Raw genomic sequence first — 21,069 nt, 5'->3', positions numbered from 1 at the left:
AATTCCATTGTATTTATTTTCCAACAATAGTCCACACTTTATTTTATTTCACTTTCTATACTGCATTACACAGTTCCTCCCCGCCTCCCCTCTTTTGGCATAATTAAGTACGCACCTTTTATAAATTTCTATTGCTCTGTTTTAATTCGCGGTTCCTCACAAAGTAGCATACAATTTCCTGCCCATCAATGTTTTTGTTTATGCATCTTAACAACGCCACTACCACATTATCTCATTCGTATGTAGTTTTTAATTCATCATGTGTTGTTGATGAAGGGGAAACCCGAAACGTCCATTTTATCTGTTTTCGTATATTAAACTGAAGCTTACATTCAATTTCACAGTTATAATTTATTTATTTATTTCAATTCTGAATATAAAAAAGCAAGAACAATTCAAAAAAATAATTCTATGTGATGAAACCACGTAAAGAAGGCATAGCAACATAAACATTTTCGGCAATTTAAAAACGTATGTTTATAAATATAATGTAAGAAGTGTCACACTTTGTGACACAGCAGTAACGTGTCTAAAACCGGTCGCAAATCTATTCGGTAACCTGTGGGATCAATTATCTTTATCGTTATTTATTTCGGGAATTCTCAATGAAAATATTTTTAAGTAAGTCCTTTTGAGCCACTTGGACTCATTGTAAAACAAATTAAGTCCTTTAGAGCCTTGTAGCCAATGGTGCAGGAGTTATTCCGGTTTCAATAGCGTGAAGCGGACAATTAACGTATTTGTTTGAAAACCTTTGAACGGGACGCTAGTCTGTAGTCTATCGCAGATTACTATCCCAGCTTGACAGGTACCCTTTTACACCTGAATGGAGTGAGTGATTGGAGTAAATTTTCTTGCTCTAGAAAGTACAAATTGGCATCGGTCGGAATCGAACACAGAACCTCTGAGTCCAGAGTACAACGCGCTAACCATGGGCCACCTTGCCTCCTAAGCTTATAAATCCGGAACTTATCCATGTTTCTGTGGCGTTGAGCAGACAGATAACAGTTTAAAATTTAAAATAATAAAATTCCCTTTTTCATCCCATAGGGGAAATTTTTCTCGAGGGTCTATTCAAAGGTAAGACTGGAATAAAACAGGCGTCAGCCACAATACAGCGCCGCAAATTTAGCTAGGACGAGGTATAACCCAGGCGTCAGCCGCAGTGAAGCGCAGCAAATTGAACTAGGCGAGGTGACTTACTCAACTGATGCCTTTCGGGTACGAAGCATGCTGACTTTCTATTATCCTCTTGAATGATGCTAGTCCGTCAAAGATTACTTTCATCAGCGAACTGGTACTCATTTGCACCTGGGTAAAATGAGGTGATTCCAAGAAAGTCATTTTAAGATAAGATCGGAGATCACCATATAGTCTACGGAATTGACCCTTGAGCAAACTTTGGGTCATTAAAGGATGCACCCAATATTGTTTTCTCTTTCAATTTGTCTTTTTTTTCCCCACGTAGTAAAGCACAGAAATATGCAACCTCTATTTCATCCATTACTACTACTACTACTAGTAGTAGTAGTAGTAGTAGTAGTATAGTAGTAGTAGTAGTAGTAGTAGTAGTAGTAGTAGTATAGTAGTTGTTGTTGTTGTTGTTGTTGTAGATGTAGTAGTAGTAGTAGTAGTGTAGTAGTAGTAGTAGTAGTAGTAGTAGTAGTAGTAGTAGTAGTAGTGTAGTAGTAGTAGTAGTAGTAGTAGTAGTAGTAGTAGTAGTAGTAGTAGTAGTAGTAGTAGTAGTAGTAGTAGTAGTAGTCGTAGTAGTAGCAATAATCTTACTCTTGCTATAAGAATATTTCATGATTATATAAATCTTATGTAAACAAATCCCATTGTACAGTGTAAAAAAACATTATCGTCATGTCGTATCTTATGTTGATTCATAAAATGTGAATTATTAGAGTTGCAATTGCCTACAAATATTCTTTTGAATCTTGTAAAAAAAAAAAAAAATAATGCATTCGCGCAGGCGTGTCCTGGGACAGTTCTGTCCTAGTGCGGAACCCCTTTTGAATAGAAGTTTTCTCCAGTGGGACAGGACAAATTTGTCCCGGGACAGTTTTGTCCTAGTGCGGAAGGAGGGTTAGAGAAATCTTCCGCACCTATTGGGACGGGACAAAGCAGTCCCGTTGTGTCCCAAGCCGTTGTGAAATGCTACAAAATCAACGGGACAGGACTGTCCCAGTCCCGTGTTCATATCGTTTGTGATAGTAGAAAAATATACCAGACTTCCGCACTAGGACAAAAAAGTCCCAGACTTGGCGGCGCCGTGTCAAACTTGCAATACTGTCGTTATTTACTGCATCTCTACTTTCAACTTTTCATCTATCTACTTCAGTATCTCGATTGATAGGCATACTTATTAACACCTCAGATTATCAATTTAAAAAGACATGGACGTCGATTCAAATTGGATCGAAAAATTAATCAACGTAGTGGAGAGCAAGCCCTGCTTGTACAACAAAGCTGATAGCAGCTATTGTGACAGGGACGTCAAAATAAAGGCGTGGACCGAGGTTTATGAACAAGTCGTTCCAGGATGGGAAGAAATGACAAGCGAAGAAAAAAAACTGAGAGGTAGGTTTAATTTTTGTTTTCCTATTTTTTTAATTATTATTTTTATTTGAAATTCTGAACATAAAAAGCAAGAACAATTCAAAAAAATAATTCTATGTGATGAAACCATGCACAGCATGCATAGCAACATAAACTTCATTTTCGTCAATTTAATAACGTATATTTATAATCATAATTTAAGAAGTGTCACACTTTGTGACACAGTAGTTACGTGTCTAAAACCGGTCGCACATCTCTGCCGTACAACGACAAAACCCGTATCTTCGAAATTGGGTCAAATAGTCCTTTTATATCATTGGTGATCAGAATGACACCCTGCATCTACTCACAAAATATTAAAAGCCAATTCTTAAAAATAAAAAAGTACAAACATTTTTTTTTATCAACTATGTTGCTATTTCTATCAGCTGGTTCAGCGACAAAACCCCGTAAGTCCAGTTATACTGGGTTTTGTCGTTGCATTGCCTCGATACGAGGTTTTGTCGTTGTATAACCGGCCGTGTAGTACTGTATAATTGGAATTTATTCATTACCTTAATACAAATCAATCATCAACACCATCTTCTCATTCTTCTCCTTCTTTTTCTTTATCAGCAACCTCCTCCTTCTACTCTTTCCCCTGCTCCTCCTCCTCCTCAGTGGCGGTTCTAGCCTATTTACAGTGGTTGGGCAAAGAGGATTCGGTCATATATATATATATATATATATATATAATATATATATATATATATATATATATATATATATATATATATATATATGATATATATATATTTTTTTTTATTTTTATTTTTTTTTTTAATAAAAAATTTTTTTGATTTTTTTTTTCGCCTTTAAACAAAAAATATTTCAACCACCAATAATCACATTCACAATGAAATGACAATACCAGTAGATTTTAATTCTTCCAAACGTAATCAAAAATGAATCACGAAAGAGAATACAACTAAAAAATAAAGCGACGAGACAAAATGCGACAACACCTTGACAATACAAGTCCATTTCCTTCACTCGAAAAATTAAAGAGATGCTTTAATCCCTCAACGGCGATATTAATATTGCTTTTACATATTTCTGGTTTTCAGTAGTACGTAGTAACCTTAAAGTTTTCATGGAGAAGCAACAACAGCGATATGACTCGAGTTTCATTCAGAGCTCAAATTGCATAATTTTTACTGCTGTCTTGGTGGTCAGAATGATTGTGCCGGTGGTGGTAGTGGTTGGAATAGTGGTAGCGGTGGTGGTGGTGGTGGAGGAGGAGGAGGAAGACGAGGCGGTGAGGGGTAATTATGGTAGTGGTTTTGGTGGTGCTGTTGGTTAGAATGATAGTTGTGGAGACGATGACGGAAATTGTATGGTGATGTTGATATTGTTTTTATTTCTATTGTTGTACTTGTGTTAATATTGTTGTTGTTGTTGTTAATGTGATGATGATGATGATGATGATGATGATGATGATGATGATGATGATGATGATGATGATGATTATGATGACAACGACGATGTCGTCGACAATGATGGTTACCATACGATATTACAAAATTTATTCAATCTTAGGCTTTCGCCAATTAATCATACAATTTGATGACCACATACATGAAAGTGGAAAATAATGGTAAATGGGACCAAACAATAAACTGATACCATTAATAACCACCAAAAAAAAATACAACAATAGTAATACCACCAATACGTACAATAATAATAACAATGATAATAATAATAATAATAATAATAATAATAATAATAATAATAATAATAATAATAATAATAATAATAATAATAATAACAATAATAATAATAATAATAATAATAATAATAATAATAATAATATTAATAATAATAATAATAATAATAATAATAATAATAATAATAATAATAATAATAATAATAATAATAATATTACCATCATCATTACTACTACCACCACCGCTACCACTATACCACCATCACCATCATTATTACGTTTCCAATTATTTTTTCTCGTTTTTTAAAATTTGATATCTATCAAAACAGACGAAAATTCCGGTGATTTTTTTAAAGGGTAGTTAAAATATCTACGATTTTATTAGCCCTGAAAACTACGATTTTTATTTTCCTATCTAAAGTAGGCAGGTCTGCTATGACAAGTATCAGTATCAGTTCCATAGTCAAAATAAGACAAACAAAAACAACGTTTATTTAATATTAGGCTTTCGCCAATACTTCATACAATATAATTAAGACAAAATAATGTTACCAATCTCTCCTCATGTATTCGTTTGACTATCGTCACAATAATTACCGTGTTATCTTTGCTCCTTACCCAACCAATCCCTTGCTTCCCGCCTCTTCATCGCGAACCATCTTATGTATGTATTAGCTTCAGGACGGGCAAGTACGGAATCTGCCCACCCTTCCGTATTTCCTCTATAACTTAGAATTCAACTATCTCCTTACTCAGAAGAGTATTTCTCGTATACTAATTCAATTGTTGAGAAAACCAAAATGGTGGTTGTATTTTATATATTTATTTAGTCGTGACTTTTGAATAAAAGTGTTTTGTTTTATTAGAGGGAATACAATAGAAAATTACATTGTTTTGCAAAAATATTTAGTCTGGCAATAAAAATACAGCGGTAATTACTTTAAGAATAATAAAAAAAAAAAGAATTAACAAATTAATTTGTTAAAAAACAAAACAAAAAACAACAACAAAAAACAAACAACAACAACAAACAAATAAGAAAACAATTTAAATAAATGAGTTTTGAGAAACACTAAAGAAAACTAGGGGAAAAAAAGAAATAATTTAAATGGATAAACAAATATATTAAAACAACACAAACTAATACTAAATTGATATAATATTAGTAAATTAATAAATTTAATTCAATACTGGAACCTTCCCAGCACAAGTAAGGCAATAAATAAGAAAAAGTTCGTTTGCCAAAATCTCTATTTAGTGTACACTGGTTAATAAGGTGGGCTCATTTGAATTAGCCCGACCTAGTACTAGAGAGGCCAGACAGCAAAATCACCGTCAGGCGACGTGACGATGAGATGACGATGTGGGCGGAGTGGAGTGGAGTGGTTGGGGGGGGGGGGTGATAAAAAGAACAGGAGCGTATCCTGGTTTATGTATTACGGGATGCATGGTGATTCGCAATCTATCAAAAATACACACAAATTGATTTCAGTACAAAGTATCAATTTTAAGTAGTAACTTTTGAAATTATCTAATTTAGATTTGATTATTTCGGACCTGGTAATACAGCATATAACTTGAAAAAAACAGGCTGGTATTTGCCCACCCTGCCCATTATTACCAGCCGTCCCTTCTTCTTCTTCTTCTTCTTCTTCTTCTTCTTCTTCTTCTTCTTCTTCTTCTTCTTCTTCTTCTTCTTCTTCTTCTTCTTCTTCTTCTCCCCTCCTCCTTCTCCTTCTCCTCCATCTTCTTCTTCTTCTTTTTCTTCTCCTCCTCCTCCTCCTCCTCCTCCTCCTCCTCCTCCTATTACTACTACTACTACTACTACTACTACTACTACTACTACTACTACTACTACTACTACTACTACTAAATTTTCGATGTTTCTTATGACTTTACTTCACAACAAATTATTATCAGGTGTTCTTTTTTTTTTTAATTAGTAAAAACACTCAGTTCCCAATACATAAAAATATAGGTCAAACGCCGAGATACGGTATAGTATGCGTCATGGTGCAATGACAAAACCCCGTGTAATGTGAGGTACGGTGTTTGTACCACTCGAATCAGGTTCCGATGCAGTGGCAAAACCCAGTCTAACAGTAAATTCAGACTTCGAATAATCCAGGTCTATATTTTTATTTTTATATATCAAAATGATAGAATAAAAAAAAGAACTTTCGATTGATACCAAATTTGCATCAATTCTCCGCATAGTTATTGTAAAAAGTTGAAGTAAAATTTGAACAGATTTTCGGCTCATCTGTAAAATCAGGTTTTGCTATTATACTGGGTTTTGTCGATCTATTCGGTAACTTGTGGGATCAATTATCTTTATCGTTTATTTATTTCTGAAATTCTCAATGGAAATATGTTGTCTTTAAATAAGTCCTCCTGAGCCACTTGGGGTCATTGAAGACAAATTAAGTCCTTTAGAACCTTGTAGCCAATGGTGCCGGAGTTTATCCCCGTTTCAGTAGCGTGAAGCGGACAATTAACGTATTTATTTGAAAACTTTTGAACAGGACGCTGGTCTATCGCAGATTACTATCCCAGCTTGTCTGTTACCCTTTTACAACCGTATGGAGTAGAACGCGCTAAGCACTCGGTCATCCTGCCTCCTAAGCTCATAGACCCGGAGCATTTCCATGTTTCTGTAGCGTTGAGCAGACATAACAGTTTTCCTCTATTATCCTCTTGACAGGGCGATAGTATGTCAAAGATTACTTTCCTCAGCGAACTGGTACACATTTGCACCTGGGTAAAATGAGGCGATTCTTTACCAAGAATTAAGCGCGGCCAAAATAGTGCTTATTGTAGTATTCAAACCTAGGACATCGGTTACTGAGTCCAACACTTAACCACTAAGCCATTGCGACTCCATTATAGATATTCAAAATTCCAGTAGAAACCAAATACATCGCAGACTGCGTTAGTCGTTGTAAAAATACATTAAATGAATCTGACAATAAGTATGTTCTAAAAATATCAACATCTAGATCACCACGAGTCAATGATAACATTGTGACTCGGATTGTTTGCATTCCACTCTATGCTGACCGGTTTTAGACACTTTACCTCGAAACAAAACAAATCAGTGCAACTGAGGGAATTGACTTAACTTTGCTATTGGCAAGTCCATAAATGTAAATCAACAGTAGCAGAAAGTTCTTTGAAATGATCCAACGAGGAAAAGAAGCTCTCTATATTTTGTCGTACTGCCAGGGTACGGAACCTGGTGGAGAAAGAAATAATCGGCAAAATAATCTCTGTTTGATATTGGCGATGCTCGTGTGCGCACATTACTTGGACTAAGACTTTGCAAGGGGCATTCATAAATTGCATCATCAAATGCGACTCCGTCCCTTTGTCGCACATAATTGTCCAGAACACAACAGGTTTTGATGATACTCACACAGAAATCGGGATTCAAATTCATTGCGCGATGAAAAATCCTCCATTTATTTGCCAGAATTCCAAAAGCACACACTACCATACGCCTAGCACGAGTCAGTCTGTAATTGAAAATTCTCTTAGTCTGCGTCAATTCTCTCCTAGGGTAAGGTCGCAACAAATGATCAGACAGAGCAAACGCCTCATCACCAACGAGCACGAATGGCATGGCTGTACCATTATCATCACCTGGTAATTCCTCATGTGGGGGTAATTTCAGTTGCCCATGTTCTAACATTTGTCCAAATGTTGAGTCTTTGAAAGCAGTGGAATCACTGCAGCTGCCATGCGATCCAATGTCAACTGATATGAAACGGTAGTTGGCGTCCACAATCCCGATAAGAACAATTGAAAAAAAGCTTTTGTAATTGTAGAATAAGGATCCGCTTTGAGCTGGTTGACAGATTCTTATATGTTTTCCATCAACTGCACCGATGCAGTTAGGAAACCGTGTCTTGTTGTAATAAACTGTAGCAATTTGTCGCCAGTCGTTTTGGTCCAACATTGGCATGACAATTGGTTTCAAACATGTCCAGTTTTTCACAAACGTCCTGAAGTATTTCACGAATTGTTTCAATGCCAAGTAGGTATTCATAATGTAGAGACACCAAAGTGCATCCAGTTGCAAAGTAACTGAAAAGAAATAAGGAGCAGATAACAACGGATTGAATTTCATTTTTAACGAGTTTATGTAATGATTATTAGCTTTCAAGCTCATATTATGTTTTTGTTATAGAAATAAATAGGTATATTGATATTTTATCTTTCCTACTTTAGGTAAGGAGATCCAGCAACGGTGGGCAAATCTGAGACACTCTTTTCTGCGGGAATTACGGGAACAGCGGAAATCTACATCAGGACAAGCCGCAAAGAAGAGAAGAAAATACATCTACTTTGAGCAGCTTCTCTTTCTTTTGCCCTCAATGGAGCAGAGAGAAACGGTGAGCAATTTTCAGTCTGACGAAACTGAAATCTCGGAACCCACGGAGACAACTGAGTCACCAGGTGATGTTGCCAGAGAGCCGCTCGCATCTACTTCAGCTGCATGCGATTCGGCTAAAAAAAATCTAAAAAGAAAAGTTCCTCTGATAGTTCGTACGAACAAAAATTATTGAACATTCTTAGCGAAAGAGCGCAGAATGCTGACGAAGTTGATGAAGATAAATCTTTTCTTCTCAGCTTTCTGCCTGCAATGAGACGTATGTCGCCACAGACCAAATTTGAAGCCAAGCTGGAGGTCATGAAAATCATGTACCGGTACGAATCGCGTGATCTTTTATTACAGCGCCAAACCCTACCAGAGACACAGCAGTCACCCTACCAGAGACACAGCAGTCATTCTGTCAGAGACACAGCAGTCACTTTACCAGAGACACAGCAGTCACATTCAACGCCACAACGATGTCAGCCACCCAACTACCCATATCAAAGCTATTCAACATCTTTTCCAGGACCACATGTTTTCCTGCCAACAGACACCAACAATCTTTATTATCAGTACCAGTCTCAGCCGTGTCCCCGAGCCCCATCTGCTGGTAGCTCCTATTCTGATTCAAATGCCGACATTGTAAGCATTTGAAGTTTCTTTTTTGGCTGTATTAAATGTTGATTGATTTCTTTTTTAATGTGTTGACGTTTTCAAAAGTAAAATAAAAATTGAAATTGAAAAAAAAAGAGCTGTACCTTATTTGAAAAGAAAGAGAGAGAGGGGGAAGGAGAGAGGGAGAGAGAGAGAGAGAGAGAGAGAGAGAGAGAGAGAGAGGAGAGAGAGAGAGAGAGAGAGAAAGGGGGGGGGGAGTGAGAGTGAGAAGGAAAGGGGGGGGGGGGGTAAGTAAAGTAAAAGAAAAGCAAGAATTACATGAAGCGAAGCGGAAAAATATATGATTCGTTTGATTCCAAGAGTATGGTATTTCATGCGAATAAATTAACTGTACAACTTTGAATTAATTGCACTATAATGTTCCAAACAATACAAAATGATACGGTCATAATTTCTTACCGAATCGCCACAGACAATCTCTCCTCCGGTGGAACACTCTTCCTGAATGGTGTGTCTTGATACGTGAGAGCTCCTCCAACAAGATAAAGAAGGTTGTCAAAACTATCAATGCTCATCCTGTAGTAGCCGAAAAATTTTTTAGGATAGGATCGGAGATCACCATAGAGTCTATGGAATTGAACCTTGAGCAATCTTTGGGTCATTAAAGGATGCACCCAATATTGTTTTCTCTTTCCATTTTTCTTTTTTTCTATGCAGTAAAGCACAAACACATGCAACCTCTATTTCATCCATACTGATAATGCATTTGAGCAAGCGAAGCGCAAGGTGTGTCCCAGGACAGTCCTGTCCTAGTGCGGAACCCATTTTGAATAGAAGTTTTCTCGAGTGGGACAGGACAAATTTGTCCCGGGACAGTTTTGTCCTAGTGCGGAAGGAGGGTATACACGTTTGAATCTATCATCTTAATATATGGTCATTCAATTAAACTGAAGATGAAAAGAGGAAAGAGCGGAGGAATAAGGGAAATAGTAAAAAGAGAGGAAACAAACCACCATTAACATCCATTATTTTATCGAATGTAAGATCTCTTCGTAACAAAATTGATTGCCTTGTTGGACTGTGCAAATTTGACAAAGATTATACAAACGCCAGTCTACTATGTATAACAGAAACGTGGCTTACTGAAAATGACCACAATAAAAGTATAGAAATCAACAATTTTACTGTTATCAGACACGATCGACATAGTCTAATTGGAAAACAAAAAGGTGGTGGAATAGGTCTTTATATCAACGACAAATGGTGTGTCAACAATAATAATATTATAAAGACTATATTGGGAAATAGTTTAGAGCTCTAGTATGTGTCTTTGAGACCATTTTATCGGCCACGAGAATTCCCCGTAATTTACGTCATCACAGTCTATATACCACGAGACGCAAACAAAATCACTGATCAAGATATTATTATGCCGAGGTGACTTAGATGCTCAAAGTCGAATTTACAGATTAAAATAAAAAAAAAGGTTTATTTGAGGTCAATGGATATGGTGTCTGAAAGTGACAACAGCTAAAATCTCACATTTTTGATTAAGTCGACTTTAAATTCACTTTTTCTAATCCGGTTCATTCCAACATAAAACCAGGGGGTCCCGATATCTCAGTTGGTAGAGCACTCGCAAAGGGGCCGAGATCGATCGGTTAATACAAGTGTTATGTCACAATTCGAGGAAAATAACTCATTCGAGTATTCAGAAGAAAGAATAGAATTGAAACCACTAGTAAGATGCCCGCCACATCATCCCTATGAAATAACAATTTAAGTAACAATGTGACAAAAGTCGACTCGCTTTCTGCGTCTAGTGAGAAGGGTAGTAACAAAATCGTAAATGTTGCTAGAAAGATGTAACCGATTTATATATAGTTATTTGAAAAGATAGTTTCTCAATAGAATTGATTGACGCCCTCGACGATCTGGGAAAAGACATTCTCACTAAAGCCTTTAATGTCATATACGAAGATGGTGAACTGCCTAATGTTTTAATTGATTGTGACCAACACAGAACAATCAGCATAATGAGCCAATCGAATAACAAAAATCACCTTATCTATGCTTCATTGATTAGTCCAAAGCTTTTGATTCAGTACAACACGAAACGCTTTTCAACATCTTAGAAAAGATCGGTGTAGACAGTAAAGACCTTTGAATTGTGAACAACTTATACTGGAATCAAACAGCGTATGTCAAACTTGATACTGAAACATCGGACTTCTTTAACATCGAGAAGGGAGTAAGAAAAGGTTGCGTCTTATCACCGGACTTTTTTAACATATATTGTGAAATAATATTCAAAGAAATTGAAGATATTAAAGGCGTCGTCGTTGGAGGGCAGAATATGAATAGCATAAGTTACGCAGACGATGGTACTCTGATGGCCTACTCTCCAGAAAACGTGAAGAAATTTTAGATATAATGGTGAGCAAAAGTGAAGAGATGGGCCTGAAACATAGAATTAAACGAATGAGAATACGTACGAAGCCTAAAAAGTGTCCACCAATGAAAGCATTCAGCGCCATTATATCATGGGCTGGGAATGTAAGCATTACCATTCATTCGGTCTCTATGTCAACATAACGACACAAGAAAAACAACAAACAATATCAAAATTCACAATAAAATAATTCAGAACTGTGCGTAGATATATTTATGGCACAATGAAGCTGTCAAAAAATGAAGTTAGAGAATGTGTGTAATCATGTATTATAATAACCTATACCTAATGTGTTTTCCAACCACCACATCATCACTGTCACTACTACTACAACCACCATTACCACTTCATCACTACCACAATTACTACAACCACCACCACTGCATCATTATCACTACCACTACACCACCACCACATCATCATCACCACTACAACGACCACCACTCCATCATCATCACTACCACTACTACTACACTATCACTACCACCACCACCACATCATCATCACGACCACTACAACTGCAACAACCACCACCACATCATCATCATTACCTCTACTACTACAACCACCACCAGAATATCATCACTAACACTACTACTACAACCAGCAGCACCACATCATTATCACTACCACTACTACTACACCACCACCAGCACATCATCATCACTACCACTACTACTACAACCACCACAACCACATCGTCATCACTACCACTACTACTGCAACCACCACCACCCTATCATCATCATTACCACTACTACTACAACCACCACCACCACTACTACTACAACCACCACCACATCATCATCACTACCTCAACTACTACAACCACCACCACAATATCATCACTACCACTACTACCACAACCACCAGCACCACATCATTATCACTACCACTACTGCACCACCACCAGCACATCATCATCACTACCACTACTACTACAACCACCAAAACCACATCGTTATCACGACCACTACTACTACAACCACCACCACCATCACCACCATATCATTACCATTACCACTACTAATACAACCACCACCACCACATCATCATCACTACCACTACTACTACAACCACCACCACATCATCATCACTATCACTACTACTACAACTACAACCACCACCACATTATCATCACTACCACTACTACTGCAACTACCACCACCATATCATCATTTAAATATTTTTTTAAAAATCGAGCTTTATATAGTGCAATATTTACTAAATGTGCTCAAAGCGCTTTACAAGGGGTCCCTGGTCAACATTTAACATGTAGGACGGGACATGACGCCTGTTAGACGATATTACATTTTTTCGGACAAAGACAACTCTGTTAACGGCCAGGTACTCATTTTACACCTGAGTACGGTGGGAGAATGTGAGTAAAGAGCCTTCTCCTAGGACTCAACTATGCGCCGAGCGCGAGGCTCGAACCCAGGACCTTCCGATCCGAAAGCAAGTGTCAAACTACTAGACCACATAGCCGCATCATTACCACTACTACTACAACCACCACCACCACATCATCATCACGACCACTACTATTACAACCACCACCACCACCATATCATTACCATTACCACTACTACTACACCTACAACCACCACCACATCATCATCACTACCACTACTACTACAACTACAATCATCACCACCACCACATCATCGTCTGACCTTTTTGCCTAGGACGTAATCATTAATAGAATGTGTGGTTTTGACCGTGAAGAAGTCACATTTATATCATTTTAGAGACATCGTTTTGAATAATTTTGAGTTAAACGAGCGAGCAGGAAGTTATTTTCTTAGATTTCATGAACGGCCGATCAGCGCTTGTTTACTATAGTAACGCGATTCCCAGCCCATGTCTCAATGGCGGATATTTTTCTCATCGAGGCCGCTGGTTGGTTAGCCAATAAGAGCACCGTACGGTTTCCATTGGGTAAATTCCTTGGCCTGAAACTAAATATTAAGAAAACCGAATGCATGGTGGTCTCAAAGAATGACAACTGCACGCCCGTCCACTTGTCAAGTAAAGGAGAGTCTATCAAACAAATTAATAAATTTAAATATTTAGGCACTATCATTACCCGTGACGCACGTGCCATTGAGGATATAAAACAAAGAATACAAATAGCAAAAAACATGTTCCATAAATGCGACAATTGTGTCAAACAACAACCTAAAGTTGAAGACCAGAATGGAAGTGGAAACATGTTAAAATACCCCTTTATACGGTCGTGAAACGTGGACGCTTGACAAAGAATGTACTTGGAGGTTAGAGGCATTTGAGATATGGATGTATAGAAGAATGTTGAGGCTATCATGGACAGACAAGTATACGAACGAGGAAGATTTGGCGAAGGTAAGAAAGGGAAGAATGTTGATCGATAAAATCAGAAAGAGGCAGTTACGGTTTCTGGGCCATGTGTGGAGAAGAGAAGGAATAGAAAAGTTGGTAACATCTGGGATGATAGAAGGAAAGAGAGCTAGAGGAAGACAAAGAATACATATCTATATAACCTACGAATGGCTAAAAGTGATTTTAAAAGCAACGCATATTTCATGCGCACTGCAGAGGATCGTGATTCTTGGAGACAGCTTACCGGCAACGCGCTCAAGAGTACAAGCCAAGATGGATGATGATGATGATTTGTATATTGGGGGCGAGTTGGCCGAGTGGTAAAGGCATTGCACTGCGACCCGGAAGGTCTCGGATTCGAGCCCCAGTTCAGGTGTTTTCGTTTGTTTTTTTTTCCTCGGGAGAGATTGTTTACCGCCAACTTACTCTTTGGACAACATGAGTGATTCCTTTTGACATCAGACGTTTGATGCTTTATCAAGGTTTTGAATTGTTTGTCAAGAATATGTAGACTTGAATTATTGTCAATTGCTTTTATATCAATACAATGTAACGGTAATATTAACCCTCATTTTGCTCAACGGGACAACATGGGTGATTCCTGTTGGCATCAGACAATCTTGTTTGATGAATTATCTATATTCCTTCGTGGACTGCCTAGGCGACGGTATCTTATTATGTCGTGGCGAAAGGGTACAATAGAATTAATGGTAATGTTCAACGACAATGAGCACCTTTGTGGATATAAAATGCTTCATAAACAATTTGTTCTTTGTTATTTATTTTTTGTCAACATTCCTTCGTGGAATGCCCAGGCGATGTCGCCCGAAAGAGTATTTTTTAAAATTTGTATATTATGCAACTAAATGAAACAGTTTATGCTAATGAAAACTTTACTTTAATATATTAAAGTTACAAAGAGCATTTAAGATTTTTTTTAAAAGCGTACTGGCTCTTAAACTGTACGATCCGATAACAACATTAAGTACTTAATAAAGGGAGTGAGACATACTCGAGGAAGTTACACTTATTGGTATTTTGTAAAATAGCAAAACAAGAATTAATCTAGAGGTCCTGGAAAGAAGTATAATATCAATAACAGCAATTGCTAGATAGACAAAACAAGGTAAAGCGATACGAGCATGAGAGTTTGTGGATTTTATTTTGTTTGCCATTATTGGAGGATTATGGCCGATAAGGAAACCAACGTTTTAAATAAATGCGACAAAAGAATTCTGCTAGTCTCCTCCATTGACGATAAGACCATTGAAGATATCAAATAAGAGGTCGATATATTCTCTGGCCCACAAACTATCTAAAGTATGAGGCTCTCGTGCTATCCAAAATAATAGACAACGCAAAACTATAATTGTGACCCATCGCCTCAAACCGGTTTTATGTTAGAAGTCCTAAGAGCCATTAGGCCCATGGAGCCGGAGTTTATCCCGGTTTCTATAGCGTGAAACGGACAATAGTAATTGCTTGCTACTCTTTGGACAGGACGCTAGTCTATCGCAAAGTACTTTCCGTCAGATCTAACAGACCCAGCTACCAAATCACTGCTGGGTGGACAGGGGGTCAGAAGAAAGATTCTCGACTTCACCAGGGATCGATCGCGTTCCCTTTGCGCGTGAAGAGAATGCTCTACCAAGTGTACTAGCGGGAACCCGATTTAGTTACTTAGCTGTCTGTGTAATTAGTGAAGGGGTGAGACATGCATATGGTATTGTTATAATATTGTTTTATTATTGTTATTGATTACGCCAGAGTGGCAACACATAAAATATACACTGGACTGACCAAAGAAATAATTTATAATATTATTTGTTAAACCAGTTGCGATCCTCTTGTACGAGTTAATTTTAATTGCATTGTAGGTACTGCATTTTAAAAGAAAAATAACAATTGCTCGTAGTAGAGTGCTCTGGCAATTTTTTTTTACTTCTGTTTCTTTAAAATATAATTAATTGAAAAGCGTTGCTGCAGCTTTAAAAGGGGCTCAACAATTTTGTAATTTGCAATCTATGTCATCTTTTTACCATATGTTGTCATTTTTAAAAACACAACACTTTATTACGTTTTCCCCAGATCAGTTAAAGATGGCGATAGAGACACTGTATGATCGTATGGGCGGTATGGGGAGATTCCAAATAATGACATCAATACTCATAGCATTGTGTCAGGTGCCTGCTGGATGGAGCATGCTGCAAATGACCTTTGCCGGAGTCATACCAGACTTCCATTGCCTCGTTTGGGAAGACAATGGTAACCATACGGACTCAGGACAGAATAGATATGGCGCTACTTGGAATGGAAATGGAAAATATAATCTAAACGACACATTGAATGCGTGCTCAGTAAATGGAACTAGCTGTGATAGATTGCTCTACGACACATCGGCAGACACAATCATAACAGAGTGGGGCCTCGTTTGCGATTTGTCATGGGTAAAAAAAGTAATAATATCAATTCAAATGGCAGGTGTCTTGCTTGGGGCCATCGTAGCTGGACAATTCAGTGATTTTTTTGGTCGGAAAAGAGTGCTGTATACATTTGCGTTTGCTCACATCTTCCTTAACGTGATTGCTGGTTTCTCATCTGGCTGGATAATGTTTGCATGTATGCGCTTTCTACTTGGAGTTTGTATCGGCGCCATTATAGTTGTCGTCACTCCATTTCAGATGGAGTTTCTTCCAGTAAAATGGCGTCCATTACTGGGCGTCATCCCCTCTTTTACTCTTGGCGTCACAATATTTGCCGGTGCCGCAGCTCTTTTGGAAAATTGGTCACACTTGCATTTTGCGTGTGCTGGGCTTTGTCTTTTATCTTTTCTATTAGGATGGTTTGTACCTGAAAGTCCTAGGTGGTTAGCAGTTCACGGTAGACTAGAAGAGGCTGAACGGGTGATCAAAGGAATAGCTAAAATGAATCGAGAAAAAGTTCCTGATGACACACTCTCTATACTCCAGTCAATGAGGGGAACAACTGACAAATATAAAAAGAAGACACACAATTACACTTATTTTGATTTGTTCAAGATAGCGTTCACTGCAAAACTGAGTCTAGTTTTCTTCTACTATTGGTTCATTCTAGCAATAGTATATTACGGAATTTCTTTTGGGGTTGGCAGCTTTGTTGGGAACATCTATCTTAATATATTTTTACTTGGAGTCATGGAAATCCCGGTCCAGATTTCTACATTTTTTCTACACAACAGAATAGGGCGAAGAAGAACTACTCTGTTCTTTCTATCTCTCTGTTTTGTGGCACTCCTTGGGTGCCTTCTGTTCCATGAATTATCTACTGGATCCGCAGAGGACATTGCAATCAACGCTCTTAGTCTAATTGCTAAAATGATGATCGGTTGTGCATGGTCTAGCATTCACATATGGGGAACTGAGTCCTTCCCAACAGTTGTAAGAAACCTTGGGTGTGGTTTTAGCACACTTGGTGCAAGAGTAGGTGGAATCCTGGCCCCTTTTATAATTGACTTTGATGAGATGGTGAGTCTGTCTTACGGAATTCTGTGTATATTGCTTGTTTTGGGGACTCTGGTTGCTTTTATTGTTCCAGAGACCAAAGGGAAAGTTCTTGACGATCATATCAATAGTCGAGTAAATACTTTAGATGGAACTCAGAGAGAAAAAATGGAATCTAAAAATGTATCAGAGAATACTGTGCATGGAAACGGTACTAACAATTATGACACAAATGAAGAGATTGCTTTCATTGTAAACCCGGAGAATACCAAGGTTTGAGAAATATGTGAATTTTTATGTGAAATTTCTGGACTGGTTAGAATTTCCACCTTTTCTTTTCCGCTCATCTCACGTGTTGAGTAGAGAGAGAATGTCAAGGCAGGGTAACGTTAAGTCCCCAGAATCAGTCCATCGGACCACTCGTTTTCTGCTTCTTCCATCCTCTATCTTATCCTATCTATTTGGCATGTTTCCTTGTCCAAAAATGACGACACCGCGATTTTGCCTTAGCCATTGAATCTTTTGCTGGGAATGTGGGGGAGGGAGAGGGCGGGGGTGGAGTCAGATGAAAGTTTTTATGAGGGAGATGTTATGATTATCCTTAGTAATTAAGTCATCCCTCTGAATTATAATTCAATACGTCATGTTTTAAATATTTCAATCGTGATTTTGCTGAGATTCTGTGCTTCTGTCTGGGTGGGAGTATTAGTCGCAGTCTAATACTACGAGTTTAATTTCTATCCTTTAATTTGAAGAGAAAACACAACTTCTTCCTCTACAGGAGAGCCAAAGTTAGTATTCATTAACGTTTCAAATGTAAATTCACGTTTACTGGTCTTATTCATCCCGACATAATACCGTTTTGGGGATGTGAGTCACAATTATGAATTTTGAATTAAGTTTAAATATGTTTTATAAATAGAATCTCTTTTAAAAAGGCCATAAATAATATTTTATATTTCTGATCAATTTGCCTTTAAATTCAATGTTTGCTATCGATTTCCTTAACATGATGCCGATTTGAGGCAACACATCACATAAAATGTAATCAGGTACTCTGGAAAAAAAAATACGCAGATTTAAAAATTTGGCAAATATAAAAACAAACTCGTCCTTTAAATATCGGACGATTTAAATGACCCTCATCTTGGCAAAAAAATCTCAAACCTGGGATTTAAGGGAGGCCTCACTAGGTCCCAGGTTTGGGAGTTTTTGTCAAGATGAGGATCGTCTAAATAGATCGATATATGAAGGGTGAGTTTTATGGCCAAATTTTTAAAATACATTTTTTTCCAGAGTAGGTACGGCAAGTTAACTGGTTAATGCTAACGACTTGTAGTCTTTTAGCTTGAAATAGTTGTTAAACAACCCAGTCTCTGGCTGGATATGAATAAAAAGTAACACTTACCCAATGACATATAATTTATTATCGCACTATTTTTTAAATATGTTATTTCCTTTTAACATATATTTTATACATATTTTAAACATATCAGTGTCTAATCGTAAACAATATTCTCAAACAATATATGTCTCATTTGATTCCATTAAAGAAAAGTGTAATCTCATTTGCTAAATTAATTATTTTTGTATGATTGTTTTATTTTGCTTATTTTTTCTCATATTAATATTTGCTTCATAACTCCATTTAATAGAGACAAACTGAATGCGGGTTTGTGGTCTAGTGATATGACATTCGCCTTCTGATCTAAAGGTTCAGAGTTCGAATCCGCTCTGAGCAGCGCATAATTGAGTCCTTGAAAACCGCTCTATTTTATTCACATTTATTCACCATACTGTTGAAAATGAGTACCTGACCGTTAACAGCGTCTATGTCCGGGAAAATGTAAAATTGCATAACAGGCGTCATGTTTCGTCGTGCATGTTAAGAATTGCTGTTAGTTAGGGACCACTTACTATGCGTTTTGAGCACGTTAAGTGGATATTGCGCCATCAGATGCGCATTTTATCTAATTTATTAATTTAATGGATGTTATTTGCAACACACAAGGAGTAAGCAGTGTACCATATTACATCATTTGATCAGCTATTGAGATGTATGGCTAATCTAATAACTGGAGGTGCCTAAATGAGTCAATAAAATGGAGATAAAGATAAAGGGAGTAAATCTGACTCCTGAATGAACAACACAAAACAAACGACGTTTCGGCCTTTGGCCTTTTTCAAGTAAACACAAAATACATATATATTTATATGAGATCGTCATAATAATATAGGTGAAAATTTGTAAATCTGTGTCTGTGTGTGTGCAATGGTAGAGAGAGAGAGAGAGAGAGAGAGAGAGAGAGAGAGAGAGAGAGAAAGAGAGAGAGAAAGAGAGAGAGAGAGAGATAGAGAGAGAGAGAGAGAGACAATGAGATGATATCAAAACTATATATATATATACTGGTAAAAAGCCCGCAATTTCGCGAGGAAAGGACTATTTTCATTCGATATTGTACCCACCATAATTTAATGACGGCAGATTGGTAAACAACGTTGTCTGTGTAGCTTGGTACATCCTCTGTTGATATTTCTGTGTGACCCAACATGAAGTGAAAGCCACTATAGCCTCTGGCCCTACTAACCTGACTAATCTGACCCTCTGGCCTACTAACTTCGCTGTCATACGGTAGAGTCACGCTCTCACCGACCAGGCGGAGTTGTCGTACCAATAAGGTCGCGGGTTCAAACCCCATCAACAGCCGAAAATTTTTTATTCTCTATGTCTTCTGGCACTTTTCTATTCACTTCCTCTCTTGTTGTTACCAACATAAGTGCCTGCTCCACTCACTTTTATGAATTAAAAATTCACCCCATATATCGGAGCATACTCAATGTCTCAATTGTTTCTATGTTATATGTTTGTGTTGAGAATATTGGCTATTAAGCTTTATTGCTGGCCTACTAACTTCGCTGTGGTTGTGTGTGTTGTACCCGCTACCTCCAGTAGTCGGTGACAGAGGGATCTAGCAATGAATGACCTGAGATTGATACGAATTTGTTTGAGTTAGTGGATAGCTCATACGGTAGAGTCACGCTCTCACCGGCCAGGCAGAGTTTCGTACCAATAAGGTCGCGGGTTCAAACCCCATCAACCGCCGAAAAATTCTTATTCTCTATTGTCTTCTGGCACTTTTCTATTCACTTCATCTCTTGTTATAACCTCTGACCCGTGACTCAGCAACATACAGTTGTCCGTGTGTGAAAACAGGTTGTGGTAAGAAAATCAACTGCGAAAATAAACCTGAAGTAGCAGACGTGCAGAGTTGAAAGACGATCCTGGGGAGGCTTTCAGAAAGCTCAAAGAACAAAGGGAAACAACTCAAATAATATTCCCTCAACCCCAAGAAAAAATAAAACCTAGTACTGTACCTTTAACTAACCCTAATAGTAATAGGAAAAATAAACACCCTAGCACCTTTGCTAAGACTAATGGCTAACCCTAATAAAGAAAAATTATCCGATCTCGAGCTGACCCTAATAAAAAAAAAAACCTCGGACTGCTTTTTGC

General features: G+C 37.6%; 1 protein-coding gene and 1 pseudogene across 2 annotated transcripts in view; both read left to right on the top strand.

Moving 5' to 3' along the window:
* Positions 1 to 19,136, top strand: part of LOC144972051 (solute carrier family 22 member 7-like) — a 24,010-nt gene extending 4,874 nt beyond the window's left edge. Inside the window, exon 3 of the mRNA XM_078913139.1 lies at positions 16,165 to 19,136. Within this exon, the coding sequence (XP_078769265.1) occupies positions 16,176 to 17,834 (1,659 nt within the window). The 5' untranslated portion in view covers positions 16,165 to 16,175 and the 3' untranslated portion in view covers positions 17,835 to 19,136. The remainder of the gene's footprint in view (positions 1 to 16,164) is intronic.
* On the top strand, positions 2,400 to 9,397 carry LOC144970880 (uncharacterized; annotated as a pseudogene). Its single transcript, XR_013645041.1, has 2 exons — positions 2,400 to 2,583; positions 8,501 to 9,397. The product of XR_013645041.1 is annotated as an uncharacterized LOC144970880 (transcript).
* Positions 19,137 to 21,069: the final 1,933 nt, after the last annotated feature.

Source organism: Berghia stephanieae, chromosome 4 (assembly GCF_034508935.2).
Source record: "Berghia stephanieae isolate SIO BIC M18660-M18661 chromosome 4, UCSD_Bste_1.3, whole genome shotgun sequence".
Taxonomy (NCBI): Eukaryota; Metazoa; Mollusca; class Gastropoda; order Nudibranchia; family Aeolidiidae; genus Berghia; species Berghia stephanieae.
The sequence above is the reverse complement of the archived record's forward strand: the minus strand, read 5'-3'. Positions and strand labels throughout refer to the sequence as shown.